A 16057-nucleotide genomic window follows, 5' to 3' on the forward strand; every position below is an offset into this window, starting at 1 on the left:
TTGATGTTCATAAAGGCCCCTCCATCCCCCAGTGCACTGATGAGGCTGCAAGTGCAGGGAATGCAGCAGGCATTAAGGCAGTGACAGCTTTGCCATAGTAGGAGGTGGCTGTGCAACACCCCGAGGTGCAACTGCAGCCCCAGCAGCCCTGGATGCACAGCAGGCACACCAAAGCCTGCACTGCAGCCTACATGAACACAGAACACACACCTGACTGCAGGAACTCCTGTCCCTACAGCCAAACTGGCACAGGCACACTCCAGCTGAGTGCCATGGGGATCTCTGTGCCTGGGGGGGAACTGTGTGTCTGTATACATCAGCAATGGTAAAGAAAAATAGGTGGCAGAAATATTATCTGTTCTCTATTTGCAGGACTGTCTGAAAGATTAAGGCACCCTTGCTCCCAATTAAGTGTGATGGGAGGGCCTAGGCAAACATTTAGGACAAGTAACATTATGTTAAATATAATTATTTTGTAAATTAAAGACAGAAGTATTAACAAAACCCCAAATAATAGTACCTTTGGGATTTGGAATTTCAATTAAAAGATAATGTTTTCTTCTGCTAAGTACTCCATGCAGATCTGAAGTTGACAACACTGGTTTAGGAAAAAAGCATTCATTTTTTTTCAATGCAAACAGTATCTGTGTTCTAAATGTAAATCATATTCAAATAAATAAATAAAATTATCTTTTAGAATATCAAACTTTTTTCAGGGTTGAAAATAATTTCCAGAGCTAGTCAGAAAAGGTTTCCTCCCTTTCTTTACCCCTTTTCACTGACTGGAATTTGTACTCTAAAAAACAAAACATAATGCAACTGATGTTTTTAATTTCTGAGATGAGACAGAGATGCCTTCTTTGTCACCTTGGCAGGGGAGGAAGTAGAAGGGGGGAAGAAACATATCAGGCAGACTATGTCAAAAACAATGGTGATCTATGATAGCAATTGGCTGCACTTGCAAAGCTGAGTAAGCAGAAAGATGTGTGAGCATTATTGGCCCCCGTAGAATAAAACAGAAAACAGAGACTATAAAACCCCAAGTTCAAATGGGCAAACACACAACTCATTATACAATGCACAAAAATGGAGTTTTTACATGTTTACACAATGTTTACATTTTGAATAAAGGCTCTGAACACCCATCTTTGCTGAGAGACCCACAGACACAGTACAAATCCATTTCTCCTTTCTCAAGAACTCAGAACAATTGTTTTCAAGGTGAGATTTCTCCAACATCCTCCCCCAAAGCAGTGCTCTAAAATCAACAAAGAAGATGCAAGCAATGAAATAGATGGAAGAAAAGTCTCTGTATAGGCATAAGCTATCCAAGGAAGAGGCAAATTTCTCTTCTCTCCTTAGGCAAACACGTGGGAGCCTGGCTGCTGGCTTTTATAAGCACTGGGAGCAGTTAGGGACTCAAATCACCAGAGATACTTGTCAAAACAACAGTCAGAGAGCACAGGCAGCAGCAGATTAACTCCTTCATAGCTGCTGCCTACAGCACTGGGCTCCCAGCAGCCGAGTCTGCAGCTCAGAGGAATAGGATATGGAAGGGGACAGGGCACACAGGGAGAGGCATCTGGGGCTGCACTGCGGAAGGGGGAGTTGATGGGGGAGGAGAAGGGGAAATCAAACCTATATTTCACCCTCCCCACCTCATATACATACAACATTCTTTTTCAGGAGGGGAAGGTTCTTGTAGGAGGGCTCACTTTCACATAATAAATCCCCCAACCTCAAGCTTTGCCAACAGAACGTACTTTTCAGCACAGGGACTATAACATTTACATTTGTGCTGCAAAATTAGCAGAGTTTCTGGAACAAAACCAGAACCAAGGGAATGTTCACACCTGTCACGGTTTGTTTTCCCTCAGAAATGTCAACACAGGCTGAGACTTTTCAACTCCAGCTGGTCTCTGTAGCTGCTCCGAAGGCAACGATCCATTACACTGGCGTGCACATGCACACACGCCGTGTTGTGGCATAACACTGAACTAATTGTAACCAACATCCAGCATTAATGAGACTTCTCAGTCCTGCTGGAGAAGACAGCTTCAGGGGTAAAAAAAAATACAAATGAACAAACCAAAAAAACCTGGACCACACATGTGTAGTATTGAGCATCACTTCTGTCTCCACTGAAGCAAAATCACAGCAGAAGATTTCCAATTTGCTGTTCAGGGATTATCCCTAAACAACTTCAAAATTATTTCAAATTGCTTGCCTCTGAAATATAGTTCTCTGCCTGTGGATGCCTAAGCTATATTGTTAAACAAGTCTATCAAGATAAATGCAGCTCAGCTAAGCACAGATTTTTGACAAAGACATTGCATCCCTTTCTGATGCTCTCCAACAGACCCCTCTGGCATGACTTCACTCTGAGCCAAAAACAGTAGCACTCTACAGCACATCCAGGAAACACAGATCCCATTTTAAACCAGAGTTAGGCAACTTCAGGTAACTAATAAGCTTCTAAAAATGCTCCCAGAATAAGTTAAATACTGACCAGGGCTAGTTCACTTTCCCCTAAAAAAAGGTCAAGATCCAAGCAAACCACTGAATTACTTTGCTCAGCTACCCACTTATTTTTTGATACTCTGGTAGGACTATGCCCATGAACTTCCTCAGATGTGCCTTTTAGACACAGGCTTGTAGAGAAAATAAAACCACAGCTCCCAAACTGTCAGACAGAGAAGACAAAGTGACATTCCTCTTTTCACCTCAGTACAACCCTGCTGTTAGCAGCAAGATGCACCCTAAAGAGACCAAAATACTCCAAGCCACAAAAGTGGGCAATGACCACAGCAGCACTGCCACGCCTGCCACTTCCAGCCCACCTCCTGGAAGTCTCAGCAGCTTGATGGAAACTCTCCTTTGATGGTGTCTCTTCCATTGCACTTCAACTCCAAACTGTTGCATAAAACTGGTAAAGTAGGTAAGGCAGTGATGTAAAACAAAGGAGTGATGTAAAGCAGTTATTCCCCTCCACAGATAAGAGGCCTTTACACAAGTTGACAGTGCTTTTAAACTCTCATCAACACAGAATCCCATTCCCAAAGCCCATTAGCAGGCCTTCTCTCTGACAAGCCTACTCTCAGCCACCCAGGTGTAAAGTTCCTACCTTGTGTAGCCCAGAAAATGCTGACAGGTGCAGAAGCCACATCCTTGCTCTTCACCCAGCTGTTGTTGCGGTGCCTACTCCACGCCGAGATGACACAGAAATAATCCCCTCTGTCACTCTCTGAAGTCCACTGGATTCTCAAACTGAAGGTGTCAGCAGACTTTTTAGACAAGATGATTTCCCCGTTCTGAATCCGCTCTCTGCCCCTGTCCCCAGGCAGCAGAGCCCAGTCTGCATCCATGGAAGCCAGCAGCTCCTCTGGCACCACGTCGTCACCGGGCAGGCGCTGCCTGTAGTACCAGGACACGGTGAAGCGGATGTTTGCTTCCGTGTCCTGGACGTTCGTGATCCTGCAGTTCAGCTCTGTGGGGTCATCTGAAAACTTGGGTGTTTTAGAGGCATTCAGGAACACGTCATAGTCTGGCTCTGCAGGAGAGGAAACGCAGAAGAAGCAGGTTAGGAGCTACAGGAAGGGAGAAAACGTCAAACTTAATTAAAAGATATACTAACTTCTAACATCCAGTTTTAGCATCCAATCTGAGTGCCACAATATGCATTTTTCTTACAAGACCTTGGAACTTTGATTCTGGTTCTCAGACTTGCACCTCTCTGACACAGGTACACCTAAGTCTGCATTTCCAAGCAAGACACTCCATTTCATAGGTCTAGTCAGACCATTTCAGAAAAATCAGGACTAATATATCTTGTTGAGCAAAATAATTCCCTCCTTTAGGTCTGCCCCCAAGAACCCACCTGTGGATTCCACTTCAATCCAACCAACCACTTTCTGCACCTGTCAAATGCCTGGCCCAGCCTGCAGCAGGACACTGGTTATCCTCTAGCTTTGGACTGATTAGAGACATCCCATTCTCCCAAAATCTCTCCAGAATAAGAGGCCATCTCCCATCTTGAAAAGCCTTCTTTTCCACACTTAACCATCCCATTGTGTCTCTACAACAGTTTAAGAATGGTAAAAAACAGCCAAACAGTTCACCCACCCAGACACCCAAAACAGGGGACTCGAAACACCACTGGCACTGGCCAGAGGCAGCACCAAGAGCTGAGCACAGTAAATTTCAGAGGTCAGCAGTTTAAATACTACCTAGATCAATAAATACTAAGTAGGATAAGAGCTGAAGATGTGTAGATCAGAAAAAAGCTTCACAGTCTGAATAGAGAAGTATGTGCTGTGCAGCTGTGAGGCTGGAATATTGCAGGCTGGAAAATTAGTGCCAGAGTTTCACGGGTTAAGAATGGGGCTGTTGTATTTAAATCTGAAATAGCTGGCTGCCCAAAGCCTAAAAGCGATAAGGGAGCCACATGACTATTTTCTCTCAGACTACAGAGATAGTAAAGGAAAAAGATTACAGCAAGAACCTCACACCACAAAGGAAATACATATTTATTTACTAGTATTAGAATATTTTTGTCTTGCTGTCTACTATAATTCAGAAAAATGACCAGCTTCCCAACTGTTCAGCCAATACTCATCACACGGCTTTTACAGCCTAACTGTATTCAGCACTCTGTATTTATTTCCTGCTTTATGTTTTACTTGGCATTTTGCCCTCCTAGAAACAATTAACTGAAGCTATAATTGGGACAAAGAAGGCAATCCAAGGCTAAAACTTAGGCTTAACTCACCAACAAGCCATGATAATAAAGCATCTTAATAGAACTGCTGCGGAAACTCTGTGTGCATATGCACTTTTGGACTTGAGATGCAAAGGATAAAACCAATTGTAGCAAACAAGCTACAATTCTGCTGCTTCTATGTCAGCCTGCAGAAAAGATCTCTCACCAGTGTCCTTGCATCTAGCAAGAACAAGGGCAGCAATACACACCAGACCCCAGAGAATCTGTTAATACTGGTGGTGAGTTTCTGTGACATTAGGCAACATAAAATTATAAAAGCACTGCTTACAAAGACTGTGGTACCTACTACCAGTAAGCATGTGAAGATTTCTGCACATTTTCAGGGCAAGACAAAATAAAAAGAAAATGTACAGAATTTTGCTACAACCAAAGCATAGATTATTAATGACGGCCCCTTAGACCCTACAGCTATACTTCTCTTCTTTTCTCACTCACAAAAGAGTAGTTTACTCCAGGGCCTCATGATGTATTGCTCACACTCTACAACTCTTTTACCATTCCCCCTTTGCCACGCCTTCCCCTCAAAAAGAAGGTATTCAAGACCAACTATTATTTTCATAGCAACAAAGACTATGAAAGCAGATGCACTTCTCTAGACAGGGGCACACGAAGGAGAAAGCCACAAGAATCCCACGTTCTCAGAAAATTGCTTGAGGTTTGTTTTATTTGTGGGCAGGGGAAGGACCCTAAGAAGAGAGTTTCTCTTTGATAGCACCACTCCAGATAGGCGCTTCGCCCTGACAGACACTCTAACAGAGGATTTAGAAAGAATAAAAGGCTGGCTGGATAAACCTCATTCCTCCACTCTGTCAGCTGTCAAAGAACAGCCTTACTGACAATTCAATGACTTAATACTCCAGGAGCTCTTAACTTCCATTAAGGAGGAGGAGTTGGTAAATTCTGGATGCAGTTGAAAACCTCAAACACCGAAAATTTATTCTGCTTTCCCTCTCCCTAGCAACCAAGCATCTGCATCTGGTGAAAAGCAGATTTTATTTTCTCTGGTTCCCAAATAATGCTAAATTAGAATGGAAAGAGTAAAGAGAAGTCCTGCAAGTACAGGGATGACAAGAGAGCACAGCGTGCAAGCGCATGTGTACACACATGGACACATGTACATGACTGCATGTGCACACAAGTGGGAAAAGGAGGGAGCACTCACAAGTTCAATGTGCAATGTGAATGGCTGAATGAGGACAGGAAATGAAGACATTAATCACTTGTGCACTTTAGTACACATTACAAGTGTACTTGGAGACGGCCACGGCTCAGCTGCTCTGCACAATGCTAAAATGCAACATTTAAAGTAATTGTTGATCGGATTTAACCTTATGGCACAGCTATTTATTGCTGAAAAACAGGCTCTCTATATGCTAGCCTCATTCAGCACTTTCATGTTGGAGGAGCTCTGCCTTTGTAACTGGATAGTACCACCAGTTTCTCATGACAAGAGGATCTGAAAGGGTACATTGAAAGGGTTTGGGCCTGGATGCTTGCCTCCAGTCAGAGCTGGGAACAGGCACCAAGCACTACAGCTCTGCCAGTTCACATCCAGCTTCATTCATGCTTCCAATATCACCGATACCTTGTACAATTTAGCAGGTGCACATACCTTACCTACACCATTCTGCAACAACATCCTGAGTATCACTGCCTCTAAACTGAAGCTATTATCTCCTCAAGAATAAACTACAGAACAGATTGGGTAGGCTGACAAATCTAGACCTATCTGTAAAACAATAGGCTTTTTAAGAAGTTTTACTGGAGTTGCATTTTTAGTAATTCTCCCAGGTAACTTTACTTCTAAGGATATTTGCATAAAGAGAAATACATGTGAGAGAGAGATCCCTACATAGAGATAATAGATGCAAACAAGAGAAACATTTGTGCAGAAGAGATTCTGCAAGGTCCTCTCCCTTTTCTGACGGGGCCAAGGATTGAGGGATACATTACCCATGAAGTCTGACAGCACAATCACTCACCCAGTGCTGTCACCACCACACTGACTGGTGCAGAGGTCCTCTCCACCACCTTATGCCAGCTCCCATTGTGCAGTGGCACCCAGATAGCAGCTTCACAAAAGTAGTAGCCAGAGTCCTCCACATCCACATCACGCACCAAGAGGCGGTAGGAGTTCCTGTCCACATGGCTGAGGCTGATGAGAGTTGAATCACTGACAACAGAATCGTGGTCCATGCTCAGCAAGAGCTGAGCACCTGACAAGGTGTCATCAGGTGATGCAGAAAAATACCACATCACCTCTGCTTGGAATATACCACTTCTGTCTGTTGTGATGTTGCATGTAAGATCCAGGGAGTCTCTTTCGGTCACAGACACATTGCTGGTTGAGATGACCACATCTAGAGCTTGGAAAGAGAGACACAAAAATTCAAACAAAATTTTTTTTTATTTGTTACTTTTAATAAACATAGTTCACTCTCACATTCTATAACAGGAGCTTCTCAACAGGCTCAGTAGCCCAACCTTCAAATGCCTATTGGATATTGAGCCGAGTGATCTATTCCAAGGGCAATACACATTACCAGTCAAGCAAGGGATATGTGATGAGGGCAGAGGGGAGAAAGGAAGGGAGAACAGCATTTTTATAACCCAACAGCAACTGGTCCATGAAGGCTTTGTCTCATCCACAGAATGCATATCACCTCTGCACAGCAGGAAAATGTGTCCAGAATTTTTCAGTCTCACAGGAGGGTCAAAATATTTTGGGACTATGCCTCAGAAGACCAAGCATCTAGAAAAATCACTAGGAACTACATTGGAACTCAACATGGTTTCTGCTGACATTTTTGAGCTCCTTGAACAGAGCAAATCTAGATGAGAAGCACCCATGGCCACATGTTGGAGTCCTGGCTGACCTCAGGTGTGCTGCAAAAACATGAAATGGAAGCAAACAGAAGGCAGCAGTAACTCCCTATACTGCTGATTTCTGCACTTACTGCTCAGAACAACACACACTGGGGACTTCAAAACAACACCAACAGCCACTCCAAACATACTCAGCAACCACTGGGCTGTGAATATTTCTAATATACATATCATATATGGTCATGGCCAGCATTCAAACAAGACTAGATACAGAATATTAAAAAGAAAACCATGGAATCACAGAGTCAAGACCAGGCTACCACGTGTCTTCACTGGCTCATTCACTCGTTCTACACTGCCTGAAGATTAGATCTGGGTCTCAGTGCAGCACCATTCCCACAGTGTGTAATGCAGCTACTAAAGCCTCCACTGAGGCCAGTGGACAGGGCTGCTATATAGCAGTGGCTCTTCTCAGCACGAGCAAGAACAGAGATACCTGCTTTAAACCAGCAGCTGTGTCTCTGCTGAGATTAGTGACTTCTATGTAAAACCATGTTCTACCACATAATAGTTCCCCATCTGCATAAACTTCCTTGGACTATCATCTGGAATGGACAACACATGAAGGCTAGAGCCAAACTGAGTAGTCAGAACTATTGCCAATAAAACCAAGCAATGCTCAATCTCACCCCTCACCACCTGATAACACAGAGCAGTCAAACTGGACAGAGGGTAGCAGGCCCCACCTGAGTGCTGAAACCAAATCCAGATGAATCTCTTACTGGGACTTGCCTTGGGACTGTCTTATCATGGGATTAAAATCAGTAGGAAAGCCTAGCTAATTTAACAGACTAATACCAGAATGCAAACTAAGACTCATCTGCAAGGTTAAGAGCAGCAATTCTCCAAGCAACATTTCTGTCTTCATGAAAGTGATGGGCATTCACAATCTGGCAATATATGCACATAGAGGGACTTGGAGAGAGTTTACCCATAGGCATATAACCATTTACATCTCAAGTTCTTTTAGCATGCGAGTGCAGAGATTTCAGATGTCAGCACAAGATGCTCTTCAAGTCCTTCTACAGAATGTGTATACAGAATAACCCATCCCCTTTAGCATAACTTTAAAAAAGCCTTCATGCCCCTGATATAGTGCCAGTGCTGTAATCATTGAGTTTAAAATGAAGGCGAAAAACCCAAAGAAAAACAAACAAAAAACCCCACAAGAAACAAACCACACATCCAAACCACATCAAAAAACTGTACCACTGCTGGTCTTGGCCAGCCTCACGCTGTTTTCAGCCACTGATTAAACTCCACCTACTTAAACCAAACACTGAAAAAGTGTGACAAAATCAAGAATTACAGCTCTTAATTAGGCAAGCTCTGTGTCAGCAGAGAGCGCCTGCAAGCTTAGCTGTGCAACAGACACCCTGAAAAAGAGGGGGCAGATTGATCCTGTCAAATTTTACAGCCTAAGTACCACCAAGACACTAAAACTACATCCAAATGAGCCAATCAAAAAAACCCAGACTTTTGAGTTCTCCCTATACTGATTAAAGGATTGCAAAAATGAAAAGATACCCTTCCTGTCTGAACACTTCTAAAATACTGTGATAATTTCATATTTCTGAAGGACCATCACTGCCTGTTTTTCCACCTATTGAGTGATAATGTGCATCACCCCCACTCTCCCTCCTGCAACCAGCAGTGATAATGCTAATGCAATCAAGTGCTTAGTGCATCTAGTCCTGAAATCTGTCTGGGCAGGGATATCTGGATATGCTCAGCACAGCGCTGCATGTATTTTTGTCTCCTTAGCCAAGCATGCAATGATGTGTTTAACAGAACCATTACTGTCCTAGACCCCTGCCAACAGAGCAGAGCAATCAGACCAGTGATAAAAAATCATTGGGTAATTTGCCCTGTTAAATTATCACTGCCTTCCTCCTTTCTCTTGATCTTTCCACACTATTTTAATAAACAGCATACAGAAGAGCTCCACATCTATCACTAAATCACAAGCCATTTCACAGGGGAAGTGCAGTTGTTTAATGCTATGGAACCCTGCGTTAATAAGAGCAGACAGAAGGCTTTGGGGGACCAGGTGTTAAATATAATGTTTATTTTAAAAATATTTTTAAAAATATATAAAAAACCATGAGCACTCTGAAGTGAATGAAGGATGAGATAAAATCTGCGTCTAGGCATCTAAGAGGTTCCAGGCAATCCTTCCATGCCTTTTTCTACAAAATAAAGCTAGAAAAATTATGTCACAGATTTAACAGATGTGAAAAATGCATGTATTTTATGACTGGCTTTTCACAAATATTAAAATTAATATTATATGTGTTGTGTTAGAAAGTAATGCTGTATTAATTCTTTAAGGACTGTGTTAAATATAGTTTTAGGTTATAGAAAATGTTAAAATAGAAACTATGCTATGTAGGATACTTTTTTTAAAGAAAGGACTCACAGCGAGATAGCAGCAACAGGACACCTAAATCTTTCAGAGAAAGAGAATCTATTGCCCTCTTATCAGAAGAAACTAATTTCTTCCCGCCTCAAAGGTGCTGTCAGGATTCGGAGGAAGAAGCTGATGATGACCAGACAGAATCCTGTATTTATATGGAATTTATGCATCATGTATGAAGTGTATCAATATGCAACAGGCTATTGCTTTTAAGGGTTAATCCTTTGTTAACGTGTGTCCTTTTTCGGGCTTGTGCTGCCCAGAAAAAGGTACCCAGACGTCCGTAACTCTTTGTATTTATTGTCTCATATTGTCCTGATTCAAATTGTCCAAATTGTTATTACTCTAATTGCATTACTATTTTTTATAACCATTTTATTACTATTAAACTTTTAAAATTTTAAAAACAAGTGATTGGCACTTTTCACAACAGGCCAGCTATCCAAACAGCACTCCAGGCTCCGCTGGAATGCACCCTCGCTTCGTTCAGCTGACCCCAAAGCACCGGAGCCTGGACAAAGCCCACCAGGAGCACTCACCGGTCCTCTGGATGGACACAGTGGCGATCTCCACGCTCTTCTCCTGGATCTTCTGCCACGAGCCGTCTGCCCCTCTCACCCACTCGCTCACGAGGCAGCGGTAGGCCCCGCTGTCCGCGGAGGAGGCCTGGGACACGGAGAGCCGGTACGTGTCGTTGGCTCCCGTGTCCAGGCGGATGTCCCCGCTGCGGTAGCGCTCCTCGTAGCCTGGGCCCGGCTGGAACTTGCCCTCGTGAGTCAAAGACAGGATGTCCCGCCAAGAGGAGCTGCTCTTGACCTGCCAGGTGACGTGCAGGTGGGTGTGCTCTGGGGAGGTGGTGGTCGCTGAGCAGCGCAGCTTGAAGGAGTCGCCCTCAGACAGCCGGAGAGACGTGGAGGAACGAGCTTTGGAGCCGCTCACGGACAAGCCGTCGGAAATCACTATTCGGGAAGAAAAAAACCCCAAACGATACAAGCATCATAAAACAGAATCAAGTAGAGAACACCCACAGTGAGCTGTTCAGATGTGAGGCAATAAAACCACCACAGAGCAACACCTTGCCAATCATTCCTTCTCCCACACATAAATATATTCCAGGAAGAAGGAAATTCAGCTGAAAAAGCACTAAAGGAAGTGCTCTGGTTTAAACAAGACAAGACAAGAATTCATTTATCCTTCCACTCACTTTAGTTTCTCATCCAAACATCATCATTTTGACTATTCCCATACAAAACTAATCTTGATATTCATGTGAATAAAAAATAAAATATGGGAAAAGAAATAGTGTCTAAATTTAATACTGAAAAATGCTAAGTGATAGAGCACTAGGACAAGACTGTAGTATCAACATGCTATAAAGGAGAAAAGGAAGATTACTTCCTTCATACAGAGAGATCCCTAAATGACACTAAAACTGAGAGAGAAGGCAGCCTGTGGTTTTTACCTGAACATAGTTTCTCTACCAAGAGGATTAGGGACATGAAATATTTGCAGACATCTTCAGAAAACCCACCACTTGGTGTTTTATTTACATATTTACTAGACAGAAAAAAAAAAAAGTGGTGTTTATAGTAAACAGCCTCTCTTCACTTCTTCACCTCACTTGCCTTTGCTATCGTATTTCCCAATTTTAAATTCTGGCTTTAGGAGAATTGAAGAGGAATAAGAAGAAGAAAAGAAACGAAAAATCACAATGATCATAAACAACAGAAAATCAACATTCTTAAGGGTACATCTATAATCAATATCAAAAACAAATTTAAAGCACACCTCACTCTTCAGAAATACCTTTCACTTGGACCTCTGCATCATAATTTCCCTGAACGGTGGCATCAGTGCTGGGCGTGGAACATTTGTATCTCCCTTGGTCAGCTGGCTGGATGTTCCTAATCACAAGTTCCACAGCATCGTTGCTGCTCCGTCTCAGTTTGATATCCCCGCGGCCCACGCGTTTTTGGTACTCCTCAGAGGTGAAGGTAGAATCCCAGGTACTCACTATCCGCACGAAGTCAGTGTCCCGGGAGAACTCCCAGTCAAAGTTCTGCTCACTGGGTCCGTCATAGTCACTAACGCTGCACGGGATCGCCACCTCCGTGCCCACCACTCGAATGAGGGGACCTTTGGGCACTCTCACAATGCGCCCTCTGCAGAAAGCTGGGCAGGAGAAAGGAGAATAGGGCACAGTTAAGGAGAGGCTTCAACCAGAAAAACACCAAAAATTAAACATGCCAAGGCTGGGCATCCCACTCTGCAGAAAGCAAGAGCTAGTAAGAGCAATATTTCCCATTAACATTTCATCTCACTAAAGAAAGAGCCTCTAAACACACCATTTTTAGTGTGGGCAATCTTTTTTTCGCTGCTTATCTAATACCACATGAGGTAACAAAGTACTAATTGAGAGAAAACTGTAAAGAAAGGAAAAAAAAGAACAGAATTAGCCATAGATCCAATGGATAACAGTTTCTCTAGTACAAGGCAAGTGCTACGTAAGATGTTTAAACAACATTAATAAGTGGTTTTCATTACTACAATGAGAGCATAATCTAATCAGGAATTTTTTAAGACTTCTGCTGATACCACTAGAGAGTCTGAAGTAGGAAATTAATTCTCCCGTAGATTGAGGGCCATGAGAATTTTAAGCTGACATTCTCCCAAAATGAGTATAGTCACAGCTGCCCTAAAGGGTCATGGCTTCTCAAACACAGGTGAGATTCCTTGCCCTCCAAATTGATTCAAAAGGAAGAACTGATTATAATGGACACAGTTTGCTTGACTGGATTTCTGCAACCACAAGTTTGCTCTCTGGTGAAGGCCCAGAAGCTGGGAGTGTGAGCAGAGCAGGCTCCCTCCAAAGCAGAGGAACACACAGTGCTCAGACTGTGTTTTCTGGGACCGTCTCACCAGAAGGAAAGGACAACAGCAGTTTTCTGCAGAAGCTGGCAAAGCAGAATGTTATGCTCCAGGCAGAAGTGTGAACCACTTAAACAAGCCAGAGGACCTGGCAGAGACACAGCAAGAGACTCTTCTGGTTGATTTGGCTCTGTAGTCCAGAGAATAACCCCAGCAGCTGCACATGGATTTTGGCAGGTCCTTGCTACTCCAAAGAGCAAACTGCTTTGATTCATAGTTCCAACCACAGAAATCTCTTAAAAGATGAGTACTACTAAACTCAGCCTCCAAACACAAACAGCTTACTGCATCCCACCACCTCCATATCCATAGCAAAATATTTTAACGGCCAGGTAGAACAGAAGCCAGAACACTGAAAGACAGCTCTTGATACAACCAAGAACACATCTAACAACAACAAAAGCAATTGGACCAAAAAATTGATCTGAGATACCTCAGAGGAAAAGACTAATTTAAACAAACAACCCCCCAACACACAAAGTACAGCATCTCACATCTGCTACAATTCACCAGTCCATTGCAAAAGCCACCAGCTAGTGACATGAGCACCAATGTATTTGCTGAGCCTTTCCCTCCTATCACTCTGCTCATCTTCTTGCTGTAGATTGGGACTCCACTTGCTGGCTTAGGCTCATCATGCCAATGGGTGTCCAACCGTGGGCAGAAGAGTCTTGTGAAGAGAAATCCCCACTGGGGAATCTGCTATAATGCACAGCTTGTCCACTCCAGAGCAGTGTGAAGAAGGATGTGTTAAAGAATAAGATTTTTGTGGGCATTTAAAAACTACACAAGGAGCTGTACACACTGAGCATAACTGCAAGAGAAAAAGTCTAATTTTATTTGCAGTTATAGTTCAGCAAACAGGTGAACCAAGGACTAAAACTGCCCAGTTCAGAACTGCTACCATGCCTTTTGCTTTGCAGGCTCTTCATGTGTACAGACTCAGTCATAATAGTCCAATTTCCTCACTGCCATGACCTTCTGTATTCAACATTAGTACTTCATTAAACTTATTTGTAATGCAGACTGGGGTTAATCTCCTACCCCTTTCTATCCCTCCCAGAAGACTGTTATATACCTGATCAAGTGATTGACTAGTCCTAATAAGGAAGTTGGACTTTGCTGCACCATTCACATGTGCATTGGAGAGGAAAACCTCCACTGACAATGTACTGTTCCACAGACAGATGTCTTCAAGGACACATCTCCTAACCCAAGCACCATGCTAAAATCCTAAAATCATCCACGGAGAAAAACAATCAACAAAAAATAAAGCAAGCTACAGGGCTCTGATATACTTCCTCACAAAGTCTTAAGCTGCATTCAATCCTTCAACTTATCCTCTTACAGAAAGCACTAACAGCAGCAGGTAAGCTTTAAAGCCTGACAGTCAAACCAGCTTCCAGCAAACCACTGTGAGAAGTCAGCTCAGGATCCTGACTGAGGGCACTCTTCAAGCACTGACATCTCTCTAGAAAATACTCTCTGGTGACACTAAAACAAGCAGACAACACTGTTCTGCATGTGTCTTCAACTGTAGACCCGCATACCCGTGCACTGCACTAATCCAATCTAGAGGTGACAAAGGCATGACTAATGTGGCAAGGGCTGCACATTTGTGTTTGAGATTAGCACCGACATCTCGGTTTCTCTTCTTCCAAGGTCACTAAAGACCTTTCGACACTAAATGAAGGTAGGGGGTGATTAGCACCTTCCTACAAAAAGGCAAACCAAAGTGAAAGCTAGGAGCACAGGGAGTCCTCACCAGATCTGTAAAGCCACGACTATCCCCCTCCCACAAACAATTCCTGCTTAACCCAGGGCTGGAAGGAAGGCAGCGGAACAGACTGCAGGAGAGAAGAGGGATGAGGTGTAACAGAATTTTATACTTTCCAAACAACTACATTTGTTATTGCTACGATAAATCAGGATTCTGGTAAGTCAGGAGAAGAGGCAACATCACCAAATAAGAGATTGAGAACTTCCTGCAGAGCAGCTGTCCCGCCCTTCCCACAGTGAGGAGGAGTGTGCACAGGGCAGGCACTCCAAGGGTAAGCTGCATTTCTAAGTGACCCAGCAGGCTGTGAATTCAAGGTTCTGTCTTTGGTCCTGCAGCAAGGCTATCCCTAGAGGCTAAACAAGGTGATCTTTGCCGTGCATTAGGGATTAACATTTCACGTAACTGTGGCAGAAGCAGCTACAGACACAGTGCTACAGACACCGATCTTGGCAAAAGGTGAGCTCCATATTACTCTGGTAGATAAGTGAGGAGCTTTTGCAAATATTTTATTCTTACAGAGCCCTGTGTTAATTACATACACCCCCTCACCTTCCCAGAGCAATCATGATACAAGAGCTCAAAACTACGTAAATTTATTGGAAACATTTATTTTCATGACACCCAATATATTGCACTGTTAATATAAGGTGACAGGTTCTTGATGAATTCATCTGAATCCCATTTAACTATAGAAACAGATGGAGGAAGACAAAACAATGTATACACTAGTGACAGAAAACAACAGATCTTTGACAAATCTGTATTTCTCAGTATCACTGATCCCACCAAAGATATTAATTTAGTGAGAACTCAGTAATTGGATCTGAGTTAGTGTTGAACATCAAATTTTCTAAAGCCCAAGATTAACCGTTAAATACAAAATTTTATTTTTATTGAGTTACCAGACCACCAGATGAAATTGCAAGGAACTGTTTTCCAAAACAAAAGGTAATAGAGCCCCTGCAAGGAGGGCAGCACACAAACACAAGGCATGGGATGTATTCCTTGGGTTCATGAAACAGGTGACTGCACCACCTTTTGCAGGGCTGGGCCAGAAACAGACAAATGTGAGACAATCACAGAGCCCTCGTGGGTATTTGTCAAGCACTTGATTAGAGGATTCTCCCACCGGAATGCATAAAATACTACACCAGCAACATGGAGAAAGTGTGGCTCAAGGTAGAATAATAATACACTGGGGTCTGCCATGTTAGTAAGACAGGGGCAAGACAGCTCAGACATAGCCCAAGCAGCTTTGAGATAGTAT

At 43.1% G+C, this 16057-nt stretch overlaps 1 protein-coding gene across 2 annotated transcripts in view; it reads right to left on the reverse strand.

Annotated features, from left to right (window-relative positions):
* PTGFRN (prostaglandin F2 receptor inhibitor) overlaps window positions 1–16057 on the reverse strand; it is a 66561-nt gene that overhangs the window by 25847 nt on the left and 24657 nt on the right. The window contains exons 2-5 of one of the 2 annotated variants that reach the window (XM_030951650.1): window positions 11889–12254; window positions 10622–11041; window positions 6763–7146; window positions 3125–3550 (exon numbers count right to left, since the gene is read on the reverse strand). In XM_030951650.1, coding sequence (XP_030807510.1) covers window positions 3125–3550; window positions 6763–7146; window positions 10622–11041; window positions 11889–12254 — 1596 coding nt within the window. Of the gene's footprint in view, window positions 1–3124; window positions 3551–6762; window positions 7147–10621; window positions 11042–11888; window positions 12255–16057 lie in introns of those variants that run through there. The other variant, XM_030951656.1, reaches the window with a different exon arrangement.

Source organism: Camarhynchus parvulus, chromosome 1 (genome assembly GCF_901933205.1).
Source record: "Camarhynchus parvulus chromosome 1, STF_HiC, whole genome shotgun sequence".
NCBI classification, from domain to species: domain Eukaryota; kingdom Metazoa; phylum Chordata; class Aves; order Passeriformes; family Thraupidae; genus Camarhynchus; species Camarhynchus parvulus.